The 23,601-nt window shown below is 41.6% G+C and overlaps 1 protein-coding gene and 1 pseudogene across 5 annotated transcripts in view; one reads left to right on the plus strand and one right to left on the minus strand.

The window, feature by feature from the left end:
• The window catches only part of SPICE1 (spindle and centriole associated protein 1), a 39,294-nt gene extending 28,074 nt beyond the window's left edge, over window positions 1-11,220 (minus strand). The window contains exons 1-4 of one of the 4 annotated variants that reach the window (XM_084801290.1): window positions 11,119-11,220; window positions 5,133-5,228; window positions 4,516-4,563; window positions 2,606-2,749 (exon numbers count right to left, since the gene is read on the minus strand). In XM_084801290.1, coding sequence (XP_084657416.1) covers window positions 2,606-2,749; window positions 4,516-4,563; window positions 5,133-5,228 — 288 coding nt within the window. In that variant the 5' untranslated portion in view covers window positions 11,119-11,220. Of the gene's footprint in view, window positions 1-2,605; window positions 2,750-4,515; window positions 4,564-5,132; window positions 5,229-10,829; window positions 10,930-11,118 lie in introns of those variants that run through there. The other 3 variants (XM_084801291.1, XM_084801288.1, XM_084801289.1) reach the window with 3 other exon arrangements.
• On the plus strand, window positions 11,080-20,880 carry LOC311608814 (small ribosomal subunit protein eS17-like; annotated as a pseudogene). Its single transcript has 3 exons — window positions 11,080-11,335; window positions 20,215-20,571; window positions 20,674-20,880. The product of its transcript is annotated as a small ribosomal subunit protein eS17-like (transcript).
• Window positions 20,881-23,601: the final 2,721 nt, after the last annotated feature.

Below are 23,601 nucleotides of genomic sequence, written 5' to 3' on the forward strand. Positions count from 1 at the left end.
TACCTCCAAGCTCTTCCATGAGAGAACTAAATCTGTGTTTTGTTTAAATTACAGTATTTTGAGTTCTTTTCTTCCCAGAAGCTTAAACTGTACTCTAATATAAAACATAAGTCTCCACAAATAATCAGTAATAGATATGGCAAATCTATACCCAATCTAGACATTTTTTTAAAGGTAAATTTATTTCTAAGTATTGACTTCCAAGATACACTGGCATGTCAATGACTCTAAGCACCTCCTTTTCCCTACATGGGCATCAGAAGGGTGTGTATACGCTGAAAACCTGTATACATCAGCAATGCTTGGAGTGTTACAATACAAATTATGTTGTCTTATGAACCGAATTCTACCTTTGGTGAAATATCTTCCAAGCCCATGCAATTAAAAGCTTAAGAAATATACCTTGTAATGGATATGACGTATAATGGGTCAACATAGCTATGGCTACAGTAGAAACTGGCAGAGGCAGACAGTACAGGGATAGTCCTACCTACCATGGTGACACTGGGTACTAATTACAATCAGGTCTCAGGTAAAGCCACTGTTTTGCCCTCTTCTGCTAGGCCTCTGTCACACTTCTTAGAGCAGACTGTTCATGTGGCCAAAGATCACTGCACCAGCCTTACTAAGTAAGCTGTGTTGTTAGAAGGCTGTATCTAAATCTCATCAAAAGCTGCAGTTCTGAAGCCCTGCAGAACTGCAGAACACCACGCAAAAATGAGGAAACTGGCCACCCTCCACAGGAGCATCTGAGCCATGATGAGTTCTCACGTGCAGTCAGGACTCAGAACCACTAACTACAGGTGGAAAAAGTAGCTGTCCTCGCACACGCTCCTCTTCCCCTGACTTCTGCCACATTTATTACTTGTATAAAAAGCCAGGAGGGCTGGAGAGACGGCTCAGTGGTTATCAAAAGTTAGCAGTGCTTATGGCTCTTGTCAAGGAACCACCCTGGAATCCCAGCACCCCTGCAGCTCCAGGGGATCTCACACGCTCTTCTGGCCTCCACTGGCACCAGGCGAACACCCCCACACAAGAAACAAAGATAAATCCTCAAAAATAAAAGGAAAAGAAAATTACAACTAGAGAAAAACAACCAAAGCCCTGAGTCCAACACCTCCCAGAGACGGACTTTAGGTCAGATCTGTGGCTTAAGCCATTCAAGGAGAAGCCATCACGTGTGTGTGAAGGCTTCAAGAGCGTAACATGAAAAGTTGCAATCTCTGAACCCACTGCTCCTTTCTCAGTTGTGTAAACATTTATTTGGGAGATACAGTTCTTCCTGATACATAAGATTCCTCTAAGAACTCTTAGGAAATTTCTCAACAGGCAGCCTTTGACTTTAAGCCGCCATGAAAGGTCACGCAGACAGCCCGCACCGTGAGCTTAGCCTGGACAGGAGCCACAGACACAGCACATTCCTTTGCTGTGACTTCACCTCAAATAAAAAGGTTGCCCTGCCACAGCTCCTCCTACCTGACACACTGCTCACCCTACGTATCTGATCACTTTTTCAAACACCCAGGCAGGTTAAGCCAGAGATACATGACTTAAGACCTAGATCAACAGACACACACAATTATTTGATTTCATTTCAATCTGCCAGCTAGTCCTACTATGCTGCTGAACTGAGACACAATTACAGCAGTTTACAGATACAGAGCACTCATTCTTTGCCAAAGACTATGGTTGGTCTCTTTAAAAGTATTATGCCGGGCTGGAGAGATGGCTCAAGTGGCTAAAAAATAGTACTGGCTGCTCTTACAGAGGACTCAGGTTCAATTTCCAGCCTCCACATGGCAGCTCACAACTCTCTGTAACTCCAGTTTTAGGGGACCTGACATCTTCTTCTGGCACATACAGGCACCAGGCATGCACATGGTGCAGACATATATGAAGGCAAAACATCATACACTTAAAATTAAAAATAACAATTTAACTATTATGCCAGGAAAATCTCATAACAACACAGCCAAAAATGTTAAAGATAAAAAGTCAAGCTAATATTAAAGAAAATTATGTGACAAAAGTTTTAGAAAAATGAATAGAACTGAAAAATACTATATTAAGTTAGGCAACCCAGACCCAGACCGACAGGAACTGATGTGCTCTCTCATCTGTGACTCCTGCCTTCTAATGTTACGTGTGTGATTTAGGTGTGAGTAAGTGCACAGAGGCCAGAGAAGTTTCCTATGTGACCATGAACCTGGAAAAAAGGTGGGAAGAATACTTGTGCTGTGAAGTGAAATGGGGAACGCTAGAGCTGGCGGACTCAGTGGGACAGGGAGAAGGGTAAGGGACAGCTATCCCCAACCGTATTATGACAATGCCAGAGGAAGCATCTACTTTGTAAGCTAATTTTTAAAGGAAGAAAGAGAAAATGAGAAAAAGAAAATTCTAGGCCAAGAAGTTATATATCTAAGGCTATAGAGCTAATGAGTTGTAGAAAGAAAATTTAAAGCAGCAAACAAGACTCCGCCCATCCGGCTGCTCTCTGCAGAGGCCCCAAATAGCTCACTCTATCAGGCTGTAGTAAGTACTAAGTCTCTCCAGTGAAACCAACCAAGGGAAAAAGAACTCTAAAGACAATTAACTTTCACACTACCTCTTTCATGATAGATAATTTTCTTTTTTCAAGACTTGAATTGTCTGGTTTCTGCTTCTTCCATTTTCTCTTCAACGCTTTTTCTTGAAGTTCCCAGTGCACCAGTGCTCTATTCTTTGACTTGTGTATCTCGTGACGGCGTACCTACACAGAAGGAAAAGCTGTTAGGAAGGAGGATACATGCTCCTATATACATCCACTTACACTACTTCACAACTTCTCGTTCCTTTCTGGCTCAACATGTGTGCGCATGAGTAGTACACACATGTACATCCACAGCTGAAACCTTGACAGTCTTTGAAGTTTTCAAAAATGATATGAGAGAAGCATCTAGAACTTGGGGGTCTGTCTTAAAGACACACAAAAATATAAACATCGACTTCATTTGCACAGACCACCAAAACCCCTAGTGTCCTTCAGTTCACAGGTTAAAACTCACACAACGAGTGCTAAGATATCAATCAGTGGGCAACAGGGATACCTCACACATAATGTAAAGGGTACAAAATGCACCAGTCATCTTTGGCAAAACACACCCCTTTCACAGTAACTGCATTACTTCCGAGTCAATGGTGCACTGCTGTATAACTCTCAAGTGGCTTCGTGCAGAAGTCAAGTGTGGATATCTACAGATGTGTAGATATCCAGAGAGGAGAGTTCCTGAGGCAGAAGAGACAGGTGCCAGAGTTCCTAAAGAGTTGGAAGGGAAGAGACTACTGAGGTGGCTGAGAAGTAGACAAAGTAGACACTCTGACTACACTAGTGCTCAGAATTGTCAATATGAACAAAACCCGGGTCCTCTAATGAAGTTTTAATCATGCAAACATGCAAACTACCAAAAAGACTGGCAATGAGGAATTGTGAGCATGTAAGTCAGAATCACAATGAGACAGTACTCTACACCCAACAGGAGAGTTAGAGGCTGAAAGGCGACAACAGTGGCGAGTATCAACCGGAAGCTCCACGTGTGCTGGTGGGATTTAAGTCACGTGAGCACTTTGGAAAACAGTCTGGCAGTTATCCGTAAGTCCAATATGAAGACACATGGCCCGGCCACTGCATTCCAGAGATGCATCACTCCCTGCATATGTTCACACAGGGACTTGTAAATGAATGTTCACAATGGTATTACTCACAACAGACAAGAAGCAGAAATCAATCATGTACAACTGGCAAACATAAATCAAATCTGGAATCCCTGTTCAATAGCACATTATTTCATAATAGTAAGGAATAATAAAGTAAAGACACACACTAGAAGTAAATGAAGTAAAATACACTAGAAAAAGAGCCTACAAATAACAGACCTCATACTGCATTCCGTTTGTAAGAGAAGTGAAGGCTAGGCAGATCCACAGAGCCGGAAAGTAGTTAAGTCACTGCATGGACAGGCTAGTTGGGGCTACACGCCTGTCTTGAAAATAACATCAGCAGCCGTAATAATAAAATGCTTAAGATGTTTTTTAATAATATGTATTATTTATACAGCATTCTGCCCCTATGTGTGCCTGCCCACCAGATCTCATTACAGGTGGTCGTGAGCTACCATGTGGTTGCTGGGAATTGAACTCTGGACCTTTGGAAGAGCAACGGTGCCCTTAACCTCTGAGCCATCTCTCCAGCCCCAGCTTATATTTCTAGGCAGGAAAGACAGACAGAGATCTATAGGTCAATTCTAGTTAAGTGATGAGACTGTAAACCAAAACTGTTGAGTGAAATTCTAACAATGGCTGATAAGCCTTAGCAAAATCAGAAGTTCCTTAGTTATTCTTTTAGGTCTTCTCAGCTATGAACAGGTTAAATACAACTAAAGGCCTCCAGGACTGATAATGGCCTCTGGTCTGAGGATTAGAAAGCAGGCACCACAGGAAACAGAGAATCCAGAACTCAACTGCCAGCGCTGAACTTACCAGATCTTCAGGAGTTGCCCGGTGAACTGTTAGATCACTCACAGTGTTCTTTAATAAGGAAAAAGAAAAAAGAAAATAAAAAGAGTGAGCTTTGACGTTTCTTTATGGATTATTAACAATTACTGGGTTTTAATAGCTGAAAATTAATTCAAAATCCTAAGACCAAAAATCCTTTTTTTTTAAGGAACCAATATTGTCAATATGTTAAAACAGACTACTTTTAAGTATCTTCTAGAAAATGGACTATTTTCAGGTGCTATATAGGAAATAAAGCACTGTATTATTTTAAAACAAGGAATGAAACAGGATAGCATATGTTATGAGTAAACTTAACTGAAGCTTTGGCATTCAGATACTAGGATTCCATGAGGTGACTGTAAGGTATTTTAGGAAAGAAAATGTGGTCACTATGGCAAGCTGTGGAAGTCCCTTCTTGTAAGGACATGGCTCCCATCTCACCCAAAGTAATTCTTGGAAGGAGCTACAAGTTATTCCCCTTAATATGTGCACTCTTAAAAGGGGAGTACAAGTATCCTGTCTTCCCCCCAAGCCCAAAGCCGTGCCTAGACACCCTCCCCCAACTGTGCTGCACGCTGAGCACCATCACCGAGACTTACGTCCCACTCTTGCCTCACTGGAGCTTTCTTCTTTACTTTCAGAGTTTTTCTTCCACCTCCCCGGGGACCAAAGCGATTCACTCTGATCAATGACATCTAGGAATATTAACATTTCTTTAATAAAGGCGAAGCAATAATTATGCATTGTGGGGAAGGGGACATGTAGAGCAAACAAAATCACTGTCAAAATATCAGAAGAACTGAATCAAGACAAAAGAAATAGGCTGCTATTTAAACGCTTGGTTTTCTCATTTTACGGTTAATAGTAGAATGAAACCAGCAACCACAATAAAAAGTTTAAATAGTAAAACCTCTTGCAGTTCTAAGTGCAGCTCTAAGCATGCTAACACAACCCTGCCAGACTGCATACTTTAAAGAACCTGAAAGTCTAACTATAACTCTAGCGTATCTTCACGCAGCACTGAAGGGGGTGGGATTTTGCAAATTACCTGTATTAACAGAGCAATTACAATCTCCACATAGGACTAAACACTGTGAAAAGTTTGCACAAGGCCCACAGACCATGGTTCTTTAAAACCAAGGTTTTTACAATCCATTCACATGACTGAAAAAACAGGAAATAAGCATGACTTCTACTTTAGAGCCTCTGTACCTACTGTGGCAGTGCACTATGAAAATCTCCTTTGCATTCTAAGGGACCAGAACTTTTGCTGGGCCTCACAGCCAAAGTTAATAGTACAGCCTGAAGTGACTTAAACGATTTTTATCTTACATGCACTCATTCTTTCCCCACATGTGACACACACACACACACACACACACACACACACACACACACACACACGGAGGGAGGGAGGGAGGGAGGGAGAAGCACATAACACACACACAAACAGATAATTGCATACACAGACAAAGACACTGGGACAGATTCATGAGACAGCCTTCAGGCAAGCAGATTCAGAAGACACAGGGACCATGAAGTACAGAGTTCACATTTGTACTCATGTTTAGTTAAATGATTCCAAGGGGAAGTGGCTTTTCTTTCTTTCCTTAAGATATTAATACATTGTTGGTGACTCAGTCAATCACTAATGTATATAATCCACACAACCTACCAAATAATTACAGAGCTTTCAGGCTAATCCTCATCTCTCTCTCTCTCTCTCTTTCTTTCTCTCTCTCTCTCTCTCTCTCACACACACACACACACACACACACACACACACACACACACACACAGTCTGTCCATCTCTTTCTCCCCAATGGAGATTAAACACAGAGCCTTGCACACTCTAGGCAGGTGTTCTTCCCTTAAGCTACCCCTCCCCCTTTCATTAAGTACTTTCAATGAAATAATTTATAGTAATAAAGATGCCTGAACTCTGCAGTGTTTCCCTAAAACAACTTTCATTTCTCTATATATTGTCTTTCTCTTATTACTTTTTTGTTTTGTTTTATTTTGTTTTTCAAGACAGGGTTTGTGTGTGTAGCCGTGGCTGTTCTGGACTCACTTTGTAAACCAGACTGGCCTTGAACTCACAGTGATCCACCTGCCTCTGTCTCCCGAGTGCTGAGATTAAAGGCATAGGCTCTCTTATTACATTTTACTCTTTAAACATGTTGTCTAATTTCACAGCTTGCAACCCGGCAAAGGAAGTAAGTCACGAATGGTTAATGACAGATTACTTTATTTTTTCCTGTGGTGCTGAGCTCAAATTGATGCCCAGGTGTAAAATGTGCCAGGCAAGTTCCCTATCGAGAACAGTGTCGTAATAAGCACAGATGCACAGGTACGCCTGTGGTATCCTTAGACTCCTGGGGATATACCCAGGAGCAGTGCAACTGGATCATAAGGTGGTTCTTTCTGTTGCTTCAGTTTTGGAGAACCTCCACACTGCTGTACTAATTACATTCCCAAGAGCAACACGCAGGGGCTCCTCTTCAGCTCCCAATAACTTCACTAGTATTTGTGGTTTTCTTACGACAACAGCCATTCTGGTGAGACAGAACCTCAGGGTAGCTTTGATTTATGTTTCACTGATGGCTGAAGATGCTGAACATCGATGTGTGTGTGTGTGTGTGTGTGTGATGTGTGTATGTGGGTGGGTGCCCAGAGGCCAGAAGATGGTTTCAGGGCTGGAGTTATGGTGGCCATGAAACAGCCAACTCAGTCTTCTAGAAGAAGAGTACATACCGTTAACGACTGAGCCACCTGTCCAGCCCCTCAACACTTTTCTCATGTATTTATCACTCATTTGTACTTGTTTTGAAAACTGTCTGTTCAGTTCATTTGCCCACTAATTAATCAATGTTTTCCTTTGGTGTTTAGTTTTTTAAAGTTCTATATACAGATATCAATTCCCTGTCAAATAACTGAAATATAATAGGGAAATAGACTTTTACCCATACTGGAAGCTGTTTCTGCACTCTTTCAAGTTCCAGGTGTGCAGCTTCTTAATAGAATATAACACCATTTGTAAATTCTTTGATTACACTGATTTACTTCTCTCTAGGGATGATGAAGGAGCACATGCACAGTACATGTATGAAGGACTACATGCACAGTACATGTATGAGGGAGGAGCACATGCACAGTACATGTATGAGGGCCAGAGAACAAGTTGCAGGAGTTGGTTTCCTCCTTCCGCTGTATGGGTGTCGGCGATAAACTCACTCAGGTGCTAGGTTTGACAACAAGAGCCCTAACTCACTGGGCCATTTCATCAGCCCACACCTGTCAACAGTCTCAGACAGAACGTCTTTGCCTGTTCCTGTATCTTGACATGTATCCCTGGTTCATGTCTTCCATGATGGTCTCTGATCAATTCTGAATAGAAGTTCTAAAAACGGGGCGAAAGGGATATGGTTTCAGTCTTCTGTGTATGACCACAATCTCCTCAGCACCATCTGTCACCAACAGTTAGGTTCTACGATGGTGATGGCAGTACCGCTGTAGCGGGGTAACGAAGCGTCAGTTGAGACACTCGCTATCCACTAGACTGTTCTCAGTTCTCTGCACATATTAGTTTCTTTAATCCGAGAGCTCTATGAAGTGGAGATAAGAAAATTAAGAGGCAAAGAGCTGACCAACTGGGAAGTTCACTTGTAGCATTTAAGAGGAACTGAGCATGGAAACGTCTAAATGAACCGCTGCATTACAGTCAGGTTCTAAAAAGGGCATCCAAACAATGCAATTCACAGAGTGTCACTTTCAATATTCCTATGAAAAAGCCAGCCTCCTACCTCACGTAGGGTATAAAAATTAGCTTAATACTAAATCATATATTAAAATGTTAGGGCTAAAACTAGGACTCTTGGAAGAAAATATGACTATAAATAGCTGTGAACCTTAGGTCAAACAACAGCTTCTGGTGTAGAAAGCCAAAAGCACAGGAAGAAGAGTACAGTTCATAAAAAATGTTAAACACTGTACTCAAAGGTACAATTTTTAAAAAAATGAAAAGAGAACTAACGCAGTGGCAAGAAATATTTGAAAACCATTTACCTTGTATCTCGAATATATAAAGAAATCTCATAACTGGGCTGTTCAAACAACCAAATTTAAAAACGGGCATAGGTCTTGAGTAGATATCTCCAAATAAGATACTACAGATGGTCAGTAAGCACATAAAAAGATGGTCAATACAGGAGCTGGTGAGACAGCTCAGTGGTTAAGAATCCTTATTAGTCTTCCTGAGAATCTGAGTTGAATTCCCTCCACCTACATGGCGGTTCACAACCATCTGTAGCTCCAGTCCCAGCGAACTTGACACCCTCTTCTAACCACCAAAGGCACCAGGCACCATGGTCCACATACATACGTGCAGGCAAAACATTCATACACATAAAATAAGATAATCTTTTTTTAAAAAAACGATAAACAATGAAATGCCAGCCCAAACCACTCTAGGATGACTTTAATAATAAAAACAAGTATTGATAAGAGTATGGAAAAGCTGCAATATTCATGTATTTGTTGACTGGAATGTAAATTTACATAAGCTCAATGGGAAGCTACTCAAAATGTAAACACCATTACCATGTGACCCAGCAATTCTCCTATATAAATACACAGGAAAAATGTTAGTCCCTAGGAAACCTTGTAAGTGAAGGTCCACAATATTATAGCTAATAGATAAAAGGGGAAACATCTCAATATGCCCACTGATTGATGACTGAATAAATATAAGTGATATTACAGTGGGATGTTATTTGGCAATAAGGTATGAGGGACTGACGTATGCTACACTGTGGATGAAGCGTGAGTATATTAACTGTGAGAAAGCTAAGCACAAAAGCCACATAGCACATGATGCCATTTGATCTAAGTCCACACTAGGCATATAAGCAGAAACAAAGTAAGCTAGAGGTTGCCTGCGGAGAGAGGAGTACAGTTTGCCTTTTTCCTGGGGTGGAGAGAAGAGATGAAAATGTTCTATAATTAGATGATGTTTGTACAACCGTGAATATATTTAATGCAGTTAATGGTTGGATTTCGTGGTGCGTGAATTATATCTCAAAACTGTTGTTTTCTTAAGTATAGGCTATACAATCTTGTTCTGAGAAATAAAGCCTAGTATATTTTAAACACTCACTCACAGTACATATGCAATATGCTACACAGAGATACAAAATAGCAGTAAATCTCTAGATGAATTATATATCCCCAAAATTTATATTAAGAAAATTTAATGACAGAAAAACTGGCTAGCTACATTAGCCAAATCAACAAGTTCTAGATTCAAGGGAGAGACCCTACTGTAATAGATAAGATAGAGAAAACCCAACAAAGATACCCTTTATCAACCTCTCACCTACACACACACACACACACACACACACACACACACACACACCATACACACTTGCAAAAAAAAAAACTTGAATTTAAAAAAAAGCAAAATACAGAACTACCGAATTCTAAAATGAAACTAATTAAAGAAATATGCAAGCTGCTTAGAACCCCAAGCCTGACATCTACTATTTAAATGTTGATGAGATCAGTGACAACTGTTAATTCTTTTCTCAAATGAGCTAAATAAAGCTTAGAGAACGTGATCACATTCCTCAAAGCGACACAAACAGTAATGAGGAGAGTAAGGAACTGACACTCGAAGTGTGACTGACTATAGCATGCTAGGAAGCTACAGACAACGGATTAACATGAAGAAAAGCTGCCCCCTCTCCTTAACTCCCTCCACAAAGTCAGGGCCGAAAATAAAGCATGAATAAAAGGGGAGCGATAAGGAAATGTTCTATGCAAGGGGGATGGAACAGTTACAGAATTTGTGTGCAGTCTGAGGAGCATCAACTCGGAAGGGCAACAGGCTAGAGAACAGTCTAGAAAGCAAGCTGAGGGCCACAGCAATTTGAGCCCTATCCTAAAGACCACAGGAAGTGGTTTTAGGGAGGGATGGTGGAATTCTACCGGATTTGCCTTCCCTAATATGAGAACGACTAGAGGGCAACAAGAACACTGTCCCTGCCATCGATCTTAGCAAGTTACAGGGACACAGATCTCAACGTTACTTCCTCGTAAGGTTTTAACGGAGCGTACTATCGAAGAGAACCCAACTTCAGGAGCCCGACTGACTCTTCTTTGCATTTGTCCCTCTCACACCACCTTAGACCAAGCTCCAACCTTCACATCCGGTGCCAAGCACCGCCTGGAACAACTGCATACTTCTGACTCCCAATCCCACGCCTGCCCAAAACTCTCAAGCAGCCTCCTCTTACAAACCCTGTCGCAACACCAACAGTACTTTGCCTCCTCCTTGTTGGACAACACTGGGAACACCCAACAGCTTGGGGCTGTCTAGAGTCAGCAGGCTGCGGGACGGCGGTGCGCATGCGCGCAGGGTCCGGCGTCCCAGGGAGGGAGCACCAGGCGCTACCAGGAACCGCATTCTGCTCGGCGGGGGGGAGCAGTGTCAGGCGCTGAGTGGTCAGGACGCCCGCTAGGGCGCCGGCCGCTTCTCCTCGCCCTATGCGCGGACATCAGGCCTGCCCCCTTCACCCAACCTGCCTTGCTGATGGCCGACTGCCGCCTCCACCCCGACTAAAACTTCAGCCTCCAGAACTGCAGAGCCCGCCACAGGGGAACGCGGAAAGCGGCTTCCGGGCTGTTGCCAGGGTTACCAGAGCCCCGCCCCTACGCCTTTACGTATATCCGGTCGGCACTTCAGAGGCGTCCCAGAGCAGTTGTGGAGACAAGACTGTGTCTTCTCTAGTTGTGTTTGTTTGTTTGTTTGTTTGTTTGTTTTAGAAAGCGTGCTGCTGTTCTCACCCAAAGGGCTGAAGAGCGCGCACGTCATAAGCTGGAGAAGTCTCCAAAAGAAGCGTTGCTCTGCACACCAGGCTTGCCTTCCTTGCCTTCACTTCTGTTCATTTTTGTTTGTTTGTTTGTTTACTTAAACAGTATTTCTTACTACCTGTCTGTGTTCCAAACACACTACGTTCACCTGGAACTAAAAACAGACCCTGCCCTCAGGGAGTTTACAGCACCTTAAAAGAAAGCTATTGGTAACTGACATGTGTATGGTGAACAGTGGCTAATGCTAAGATGGAACAGTATAAATTAGATAGTGCCCTAACAGGAATATTTCAATTTGTCAGGAAAGCTGAAATGCAAGGAGGAGTAGACTATTAGAAAAGAAAGCATTTCTACAGAGAGAATGTGCCAGGGTGTATGTCAGATTGCAGTGGATGAGCAGAAGAGAACCTAGTGGTTTGTTGCCGGGCTGGGACCAGGAGGTGCATAACTTCCCAGATGGTGTTAAGGGCTTCACAGTGAACTTCTTACTCTTGATAACTTACTTTGTAGCCTCGACCTTCTATAGTTAAGAAGAGGCTACATATGGATCAACAGGTGTATATTCAATATCATCTAGGAGCAAGGAACTACGTTTCCAGACTGATGTGACGTGGATATGTTAGTCTACGTACTTACTCTCCAACTCGCTGTAGTCACTTGGCAAGGTACCAGCAATGGCTATCCTAAGTGCTTGCGCTGTTGCAGCTGCATGTGTAACACGGACAGATGTGCCCACCAATTCTAGGTAGGCCCCTACAGTTGATTGAACATCTTGTTATAGGTCCCTGCTCCGTTAATTCTCTCACTCCCCTAGGTGACAGTGGTATACTTGCTTATTTATCTCCTCCTCTAACCTCATGCCAGCCTATGGACTTTCTTCTTCTTCTTCTTCTTCTTCTTCTTCTTCCTCCTCCTCCTCCTCCTCCTCCTCCTCCTCCTCCTCTCCTCCTTCTTTCTTTTTCTTCTTTGGTTTTTCGAGGCAGGGTTTCTGTGTACCCTTTGCTCTCCTGGACTCACTTTGTAGACCAGGCTGGCCTTGAAACTCACTGAGCTCTGCCTGCCTCTGCCTCCTTGTGTGCTCGGATGTCAGGAACGACCACAGTGCCCAGCTTCGTCTTTCATTTTTTTAACACTGAATTAATTTTAAGAACACTTCTTTCAGCTTCCATCATCGCTTCAGTCCTATCAACATATTTACCTACAGACTTCATCTTTTCCTTCAGCTTCAGAAACCCAATGAAGCATGAACACACACACAAAAGAAAACTACAAAGTACACAACAATCAAATCAATCTAAACCAGTGATAAAGAAAAAAAATCTAAAAACTGCATGTCGACGAAGACAAAAAATAAAGATAAAAACCATTTCTCTTTAGAAACTAGACTAGACAGTAGGACAATAGCATATTTGTTGTTCCATTTACTTCCTTCTTTGTTTTATTGTTTTATATATGTGTGTGTGTGTGTGTTTCTCTTGCTTGATTTTATGCATTTTATAACTATTAAAAATACATTTTTGCCAGGTGCAGTGGTGAATGCCTATAATCCCAGCACTGGAGGAGGCAGAGGCAGGCAGATTTCTGTGAGTTAGAGGCCAGCCTGGTCTACAAAGTGAGTCCAGGATAGCCAGGACTACACAAAGAAACCTTGTCTCAGAAAACCAACCAAAAATAATAATGCATTTAAAAAAATAATTAACGATCTAATTCTGGAATTTTTGTGAAAATGCAGAAAGACCTACAATACCAAAACAAAATCAAAGAGCCCAAAATTTTATTTCTAAAGCTGCCTGCTTTTAAAACTTACTATAAAGGTTATAGTAATCATAATGTCACAGTAGTGGTAGAGAGTCATTCAAATATATGGGTAAAGTATACAAAACTCAAAATAAACTCATACAAATGTGGAAAATTAATGTTTCACAAAGGTGATACAGTGGAGAAATGATAGCTTTTTAAAATGAATCTTGCTAGAATAGTTGTATCTCCACATGAAAAATAATGGATCTAAATGCTATACCTACCACATTCAAGAAACTAATTGAAAATGACCATAGGTCTGTAGATGTGGCTCAGCTTGTAAAGCACCTGCTGCCTAAAAATGAAGATCTGAGCTACATGCCCAGGCCAGGCATGGTGGTATGCTCTTGTAATCTGTGCTGGCTAATCTTGAGTGTCAATTAGTCAGGACCTAGAATCATCCGAGGAATTGCCTAGATCATATTAGCCTGTTGGCAGTCTGTGGGGCTTTTGCCTTGATAATTAAGTGAGGTAAAAGGGCCCAGACCACTTTGGGTGGCACCATCCCTAAGCAGGCAGTTCATCCTTGAACTGTATTGAAAAAAGATAGATGCCAGCCTACAAGCCAGCTAGAGAGCTGCCTTCTCACCCTTCCTGATGGGCCTCTTGGCTGGAAAGTGAGTTCCAAGGCCTGAGACTGTGCTGTGTGGAAGTCAAGCATATCAGCCTTCCAGCCTTGAGTTCCTACCCTGACTTCCCCCAGTGATGGACTGTAATCTAGCACTGTAAGCTAAATCAACCTTTTCCTCCTCTGTGTTACTTTTGATCAGAGTGTTTTATCAAAGTAAAGGCAAAAGAAACTAGAGCATAGTCCTAGTGCAGAGAGGCAATGATTGGTGGATCCCTGGAACTCGTGAGCTAGCCAGAGTAGTTTTAAATTGAGCTCCAAGTATAGTGAAGGATACTATACCAACAAAATAACATTGAAAGTTGTGGAATAATTTTCCCAACATTGATCTCTAGCCTCTACATGTGCAGAAAACATTAGAGAAAATATGTAGATTGGGCAAACATAATCCATAAATATAAGAATTTGGATTCCATCAAAATTTAATTTTTTCCACCCTTTCTGTTAAATCAAAAAACCCACAGACTGGGTAAAAAAAAATCTTTCCAAAGTATATATCAATTAAGGACATATATTTTAGTATATATAAAGATATCTCAAAGACTCACCAATTAAGAAACAGATAAGGTATCTGGAGCCTGTGGTGAGATACAGTCATTACAATTCTGGATATTTATCAGAGAGTAAAATATATGGTCTTACAAAGGCTTATACGTGCATGCCTGCAGCAGCTTCATCTGTCATAGCCAAATGTTGTTATCCCAGATAAACACTCATCAACAGATAGATGAAAAAAAAAAAACACATTGTTGTTTATCTACACAAGGGAACACTGCTCAGTAAGAAATATTTTTTAAAAAACAACTGCTACAATAACCTTGATGTTTCTCATAATTACTGTGCTGAATGAAAAAGGCCAAATAAATAACATACACTCTGTGGTCCATTTACACAAAACGGGGAAAAATGAAAACTAACGAAAAGTGGCAGGAGGTGAGTGATTGCCTGGGGGTTGAAAGGAGCCAGCTAGAGGTAAAAGATGTTGATATGGAGGAAGAAGGGAATGATGGAAAAGAATGGATATGCTCCTGTAGCGGTGGCTTCACAGAAGTGTGTGTGTGTGTGTGTGTGTGTGTGTGTGTAAAACAGGTATTGTGTTTGAAAACTTTAAATTGTATGTTTTAAACATGGAAACGTGTTGCACGTCTTATTTGTACTTCAATAAAGCTATTTGTTTGTCTTTCTTTGGCTCACCCAAATGTGCTCCCAAACAGCAAGACACCCACTGTGCATTCAAAGCCTCTTTAGTTTCCCCATGCCAAGCTCTAACCAGAGAATCCCTGAAACTTTCCCTTTATTTCACTATAAACCCTTCCACTCTCTAGCTTTTTTTTCTTTACTTTTGTTTTTATAATGATTTTGTTGTTTGTATGGAAACAGCAAACTCAGTGCCTTACCTCTGCTAGACAAGTGCTCTGCCACTAAGTGACAGCTCTTGTGCCTTACCTGACTGAGTCTATACGAAACACAAGTGATGGGGCCTGGATCTCTTGCTATATCCACCTCTGAATCAGTGATACCTTTTTACCCTCAATTGAGAAGCCTTCAATTATTCCCACCACCCTGGCTGTGTATTATTTTAATCTATTGTTTTGTCCTTATATTAGAAAGACCATCTTGAGTGGCACGGTAAAGAATAAACATTTTTAGTATTTCCTGATTTTTAAAGTGTAAAGATATACTTTGTATATAGGTATAATTGAATGTATATATAAACTTGAAGATATAAACTTGAGTACAAATTATATGACTTCCTGGTTAATCCTGGAAGGAAAGCCAGTAGGAAAACTATCAGTTATGGCCAAATCCTGTCCATTAATAGCAGGATGATGCAGAAACTGCTGGTCTGATTCTATTGTCATCTATGGTCCAGCTGTTGTCTATTTGAACATTTAGTCTTATCAGCGGCTTCTTTTGTTTTATTCTCTTGCTTGGAAGAGCTTGGCCAGTTCAGGGAAGACTAGAAACAGACATTTTCACCACTAAAGGATTCTCTAATCTTGTTTGAAGGATCTCAACACATTTTCAACAATAGGCTGCTACATGAGAGTGTTCATGGTGAAGTCTTGAAGCAACTCTCCAGTGTGGAATCTCATTTTTCTTCTTCCAGTGCTTGTGATAGAAATCTGAGTGTTGCCCAAAGATACATGTGTTAAGTGATTGCTCTCCAGGGTGGTACTCCCAGGCAGTTTTAGAACCTTTAGCAGGATGGTATAGTAGGAAGCTGTTGGAGCTGGCCATGGTGATGCATGACTTTAATCCCAGCACTTGAGGGACAGGGTAGTCAGACGTCTGTGTAGACCATGCTGGCCTACATAGTGAGTTTCAGGACAGCCAAAGATAGTGAGACTCTCTCTCAGTAAAGAACAGAAAATAAGTTCTTGCATCACTGAGTGCCGTGGACCGTCTCAGTCGGGTATAGGTCCTTGGGAACAGGAGTTCTCGAAGCATCGGTAGACAAGGAGTCGGTGAAGTGACAAACAGATCGATCCAGGGGGAGTTTGATTTTGAGTGTATTTTGTAGGCAAGCAGTCTAGATTTTTATACATATTTTTAAAAACAGGGAGTGTTTTGTGGCTACATTTCCCGTGGAGTAGATTCAACGGAGTCAGTGAAGCAATCAGGCACACACAGTACTAAGTACAAAATGTAAAGTAACAGTGTTGTCATTTTTTAATTACCGACTTGAAATGAAACAATACAGGGTACAGAATGTAAAGTAAAGATGTCATCATTCTTAAGTTATTGGCTTGGCACCAGTACACATGTGTTCTCTTTGTCAAGGGTCAATGATCTCTCATTAATGCAACTTATGCCCAACACCCGTATGTCAAGACAGTTTTTTCTTAGTTCTTCTTACTAATATCTGAGCACCACTATTTGGAGCTTTCTGAAACACTTTATTTCTTTGTAAGTCATAATATAAATTATTAACTAATGATTAATTCTTAGTCATGTTTCTTTTAATAAGTGGAACAGAACTTGGTGGTGAACTCCAGGCCTGAATGGTCCCTGGCTGTAGCCCCATGTTAGGGCGTTTCATAGAAACGTCATCATGTTTGAAGGGTCCTGGTATAGGAGTAAGGTTAGGAGAAAGAGTAAAGACAGACTATGCCAACACAATAAGAAAAGAGAAGGCTGCAATCAAATACTCCTGGCAGGAACATCAGACCCATCCCGGGAGGCTCTCTCTGGACAGGGGTTGTCACCTCAGGTTGTGCAACAGCGTTTGTCACACAGACTCCACTGAAAGGGTTGTGACAACTGAGGACACACACTTGAGGTTTTTGTGGATGTCCACTATCATCTCTTTCCTCCACTTTCTTCCTGAACAAAAGGTTCACAATCCGCTTTGCTGCATACTCTTCACTATTACCATCCTCTATGGCCACCAAAGGCCCCAAATGATCAGTCGGCCAGATCTCAAACTGGAGCCTCTAAGACTGTGGACAAAACCCAATATTTGTATGGGATCTCTGGTATTGCCTTCAAGAAATGCAATGCTAGTTTCGGTTGTGAAACCTGAAGTCGGCGATGGCTTTCTGCAGTTTCACTGCCACATTTCTTGATGACGGTACCTAGTGCAAGTCTAAGTGCAAGTACCTAGTGCAAGCGTTTTTATGGAGTTGCCTGATCAATGATCATGTAGACAAAGCTCCTTTCAGGAAATGGTGTGAGATGGTGGCCTCAGCTTGTTAATGAAAGGAGTGAATCTGTCACACGAGTTCACTGCAAACACTTTCTAAATCTGCATGCAGTGGAGTACTCTGCTATGAGAGTATTCTAGTGTTAAGGGAGACATGTTGAAGTGCATAGGCACTCTGGTTCTTAGAAGGACAGCCAGAACACCCTCAAGGAGATGGAATATATGGCCATAAGGACCAGCCGCTGTGGAGGTCTTTTGCCATGGCTACAAACTTCTCAGGAGAGAGTAAAAGCTGAGAAAGTCTCCTCATGACAGTCCTGGTGAACTGTGCCCCTGGATCAGTTGTGCCCCAGACGTAGGGGTTCAAAGTCAAGCAGCTCAGAAGTTTCAGCCTGGAGTTACTCAACATACCTTAGGGGAGATAAACCTGTTTCTGTTTTGATCCCAAGTGTGGGATGGGGAAGAGAGCAGAATGTTTTTCCACTTAGAAGTCGAACTACTTCATGGGGGAGCTTGGTGAAAAATATCCTTGAACAGACTGCCTGTTTTCCAGGCACCATGTCTAGGAAGCCTACAAATTCCTAGCTCCAGGGCATCTGATACTGTCATCTGACCTCCAAGGGTGTTCACACTCATGAGATCATACCATTTTACACACATATGCATACATATAATTAAAAACAAATACAATTTTTAATTAAAGTAGTCTTAACTTGTTCACTTCTCTTTGTGTGTTTGCGGCTGGTTGGTTTATGAACAAAGGATATATATATATATATGGTCTTGTATAAGCTGATGACTTATGCCAAACAAGTTTATTAAGAAGTACAGCATTGCCAAGCATGGTGGCGCACGCCTTTGATCCCCGCACTCAGGAGGCAGAGGCAGGTGGATAATTATAAGTTCGAGGCCAGCCTGGTCTACAAAGTGAATCCAGGACAGCCAAGGCTACACAGAGAGACCCTGTCTCGAAAAAAACAAAAACAAAAAACAAGTGCAGCATCTTACATACTATTTGCAGAGTGGGGGGGGCCAACACTAGCAGATAGCTAAATTGTTCAGTGTTGGCAAAGAAAACAAACTGCTTAAGGACTGATAACCACAGTCCAGGAGGATAGGGACATAGAAATAAAGTTCCCTTTGTCTTATATCAGGGCCTTAGAGGAAGTCTTAGGTTGGTCTGGCTTCCTCTATGCTCCAATTTTTCCCATGTCGGTGTAATTATTAGCCTACAGAGAATCATGCAGAGTGCCAAGATTTTTGTCTGGTATATGCGTCAAATATGGATGGAAAGGGGCTGGTCCAGAGTTAAGAGTACTGGCTGCTCTTGCAGGGGATCTGGGTTTTATTTCTAGCACCGACATGGTGGCTCACAACTATCTGTAACTCTAGTCACTGGGAATCTATTGCTCTCTCTGGCCTCCATGGGCACCAGGCACATATGTTGTGCACACACACACACACACACACACACACACACACACACACACACACACACATACACACAGGCAGGCAAAACACTTATACACATAAAATAATAAAATTTGGTGGATGTATGCATGCGTGTCTGTGTGTGTGTCTGTGTGTGTAGAAAGCAAATGTGCACAGAATGCAGAAGAAATTATGGAAAAATGCTCTGAAACCTCACAGAATAACCTCTGCTGTATGTGTAATACTATAATTCTGTTTGCAAAGCATAACTCTGTGTAAAATTTATAGGCATGAGATTATAGAGCCATTAAGGATACTGTTTAGTGAAAAATACGTTTTCAAGCTGAAATATAATGAAAATTTGTGCTACTTTGAAATAGTTATCCCTTTGTAAGCTGCCACATGAGTGCTGGAATTGAACCCTGGTCCTCTGAAGAACATCCAGTGAGTGCTCTCAACTGCTAAGGAATCTCTCCAGCCCCAGATTATTTCTTTTTATTTCATATACATGTGTGTTTGTTTCCATGTGTGTATTTGTACAATGTGTGTGCCTGGAGCCCACATAGGCCAGAAGAGAGAGAGCATCATATCCCTTGCAACTGGAGTTATGGATGCTTGTGAGCCACCAGGTAGGATCTGGGAATGGATCCAAGATGCTCTCCCAGAGCAGCAAATGCTCTCAACCACTAACCATATCTACAGTCTCAAATCCAAATGATTCTTAGAGTTAATGTGTACAGGATGTCTTTGCTGGGAACTTTAACTTACCTTTGTTTTTGTGCTTGTTTTAATTTTTATTTACTGATTCTCTTTACATTCTGATCATAGCCCCATTCCTGCTCTCCTCCCAGTACCACCCTCCCTCCCTGCTCCCCCTATCCTCCATGCCCTACTCCTCAGAAAAGGGGAGGACCCTATCAACAACAACCTACCCTAGTTCATCAAGTTGCATCAGGACTGAGGGCATGCTCTTCCCCTGTGGCCTAGTGAGGCAGCCCCACCAAGGGGAAGTGATCAAAAAGCAGGCAACAGGGTCTATGTCAGAGACAGCCCCTGCTCTCATTACTAGGGGACCCACATGTGGCCTGAGCTGCCATTTAGCTACATCTGTGTAGGGGGCCTAGGACCAGTCCATGTCTGGTCCTCGGTTGATACCCTGGTACTCTGGGCCTTGGTTAGTTGACTGTGTTGGTATTCTTGTGGAGCTCTGGCCCCTCCAGGTTCTTCTAACCTTCCCCCAGCCCCCACCTGCTTTTCCACAAGACTCTCTATGCTTCACTCACTGTTTGACTGTGAGTCTGAGCATTTGTTTCAATCTGCTGCTGGGTTGAGTCTCTCAGAGGACAGCTATGCAAGGCTCCTGTCTGCAAGTATAGTAGAGTATCCTTAATAATATCAGGGGCTCTTTTACAGAGACCTGCCAACAAGGGCCATGTTCACACTAAGACCGTGAAAAAGGCAGGCCAGGTCATTATCGAGAAGTATTATACGCGCCTGGGTAATGACTTCCATACCAACAAGCGCTTGTGCGAGGAGGTCGCCATTATCCCCAGCAAGAAACTCTGCAACAAGATAGCCAGCTATGTTCACATCTGATGAAGCCGATTCAGAGAGGTCCTGTGAGAGGTGTCTCTATCAAGTTGCAGGAAGAAGAGAGAGAGAGAGAGAGGGAAGGAGGGAGAGAGAGGAAAGAAGAAGAAGAAGAAGAAGAAGAAGAAGAAGAAGAAGAAGAAGAAGAAGAAGAAGAAGAAGAAGAAGAAGAAGAGATAATTATGTTCCTGAGGTCTCAGCCCTAGACCAGGAGATCATTGAGGTAGATCTTGACTCCAAGGAAATGCTGAAGTTTCTGGACTTTGGCAGTCTCTCCAACCTGCAGGTCACTCAGCCTACAGTTGGGATGAATTTCAAAACACCATGTGGATCCATTTAAATCTGTTTTGTCATATTTTCAATAAACCTGAAAACCAGAAAAAAATAGTATCAGGGGTTGGCTTTCTCCTTGGAGTGGGTCTCAGGTTGGGCCAGATATTTCCTCAATCTCTGCTCTATCTTTATCCCTGCACATCTTGTACGCAGGGTAAATTTGGGGTCAAAGTTTTTGTGAGTGGGTTGGTGTTTCCACTCCACAAGTTAAAGGGTGTCCTCTTGAGTAATAACCCATATTACTAGGAGTCTCAGCTAGAGTCACCCCCACATCCTCCTAGAAGCCAACTCTGATCTAGGTCTCCAGTTTGTCACAGAGATGCTCCCTACCGTTTCTCCTTTCTCTCCACACTTTTTGTCCTCCCAATCTGACTCTCTCCAGGTCTGATCTCCACCCTCATTTCTCTCCTACCTTGTTCCCTCTCTTCAACTGCTTCTGCTATCTATTCTATTTCCCCTTCTGAATGAGATTCAAGCATTTTCCTTTGGGCTCTCCTTGTTACTTAGTTTCTTTGGATCTGTGAATTGTAGCATGTCTATCCTATACTATATGGGTAAAATGCACTTAAAAGTGAGAACATACCATGTGTGTCTTTCTGGTTCTGGGATACCTCACTCAGGATCATTTTTTCTAGTTACATCCATTTGCCTTCAAATTTCACGATTTGTTTTTAATAGCTGAGTAGTATTCCATTGTGTAAATGTACCACTTTCTTTATCCATTCTAGAGTTGAGGAACATCTAGGTTGTTTCCAGACTCTGGCTACTACAAATAAAGCTGCTATGAACATAGTTGAGCAAATATCCTTGTTATATGGTGAAACATCTTTTGGATATATGCCCAGGAGTTGTGTAGCTGGAATCTCAGAGTTATTTTGATTTGCATTTTCCTGATGACTAAAGATGCTGAGCATTTCTTTAAGTGCTTCTCTGCCTCTGTTGAGAATTCTCTGTTTAGCTGTGTACCACAGCTAATTAATTTTTAATTAGAATATTTGGTTTGTTAGTGTTTACTTTCTGGTTTTTTGTTTGTTTTTGTATATGAAGTTTAAAATTGTTCTTTCAAGATCTATAAAGAATTATGTTGGTATTTTGATGGGAATTGCATTGAATCTGTAGATTATTTTTGGTAAATGGCCATCTTTAGTATGTTCATCCTACAGATCCATGAGCATGAGACATCTTTCCGTCTTCTGGTATGTTCTCCAATTTCTTTCTTCAGAAACTTGAAGTTCTTGTTATACAGGTCTTTGACTTTCTTGGTTAGAGTTACACCATGATATTTTATATTATTTGTGGCTATTGTGAAGGATGTATTTTCCCTAATTTATTTCTTAGCCTGGTTGTCATTTATATATAGGAGGGGTACTAAATTTTTGAGGTAATTTTGTATCCAGCTACTTTGCTGAAGGCATTTATCAGCTGTAGGAGTTTTCTGGTAGAATTGTTGGGGTCGCTTATATATGCTATCATATCACCTGTGAATAGTGACACTTTGACTTCTTCCTTTCCAATTTGTATCCCATTGCTCTCCTTCAGCTGCCTTATTGCTCTAACTAGCACTTCAAGTACTATATTGAAGATATATGATGAGAGGAAGCCTTGTCTTGTTCATGATGTCAGTGGGATTGGTTTAAGTTTCTCTCCATTTAATTTGATGTTCGCTATAGCCTTGCTGTATATTGCCTTTATCGTGTTTAAGTATGGGCCTTGCATCTCTGATCTTTCCAAGACTTTTAAGATGAAGGGGTACTGTCTATCTTTGTTGCTGAGGTATGTTTCTTGTGTGCAGTGGAATGGTGGGTCCTGTTTACGCCTCCATTCTGTTAGCCTGTGCCTTTTTGTTGGATAGTTGAATCTATTGATGTTGAGAGATATTAATGACCAATGATTGTTAGTTCCTTTTATTCTGATGTTGTGTTATTGGTAGTATGTTTGTGTACTTGTCTTCTTTTGGTTTTGCTGTAGTGAAGTTATTTATATCCTGTGTTTTCTTGGGTGCAGTTAACCTTCTTGGGTTGGAGTTTTCCTTCTAGTATCTTTTGTGAGGCTGGGTTTGTATATAGATAGATATTGGGTTTTGGTGTTTTTTTTTTTTAGATAGATATTGTTTAAATTTGGTTTTGTCATGGAATATCTTGTTTTTCTCCATCTATGGTAATTGAAAGCTTTGCTGGGTATAGTAGTCTGGGCCAACATTTGTGGTCTTGTATGGTCTACAAGACATCTGCCCAGACCCTTTTGGCTTTTAGAGTCTCTGGTAAGAGATCAAGGTGTGATTCTGATAGGTCTGCCTTTATATGTTACGTGGTCTTTTTCCCTTGCAGATTTTAATATTTTTAGCTGTTTTTCTATATATTTAGTGTTTTGGTTATTATGTGGCAGGAGGAGTTCTTTTCTGGCCTAATCTGTTTGGTGTTCTGTAAGCCTCCTGTATGTTTAGAGGCATCTCTTTAGATTGAGGAAGTTTTCTCCTATGATTTTGTTGAAAATATTTTCTGGTCCTTGAAGTCCGGAATCTTCTTTTTCTTCTATTCCTATTATTCGTAGATTTTGTCTTTTCATGGTATCCCAGATATCATGGATGTTTTGTGTCAGGAATTTTTTTTATTTAATATTTTCTTTGTAGCTGATGGATAGCTCACTCTCCTCAGTTTGGGGGTAAGTAGGGACTGCCTCTGACATGAACTCTGGTGCCCACAATTTGAACACTTCCCCTTGGCAGAGAGGCCCTGCGGTCACACAGAGGAAGGGGATGCAGGCTATC

The sequence above is a fragment of the Acomys minous genome (assembly GCF_964271855.1).
Source record: "Acomys minous genome assembly, chromosome: 11".
In the NCBI taxonomy this organism is placed as follows: domain Eukaryota; kingdom Metazoa; phylum Chordata; class Mammalia; order Rodentia; family Muridae; genus Acomys; species Acomys minous.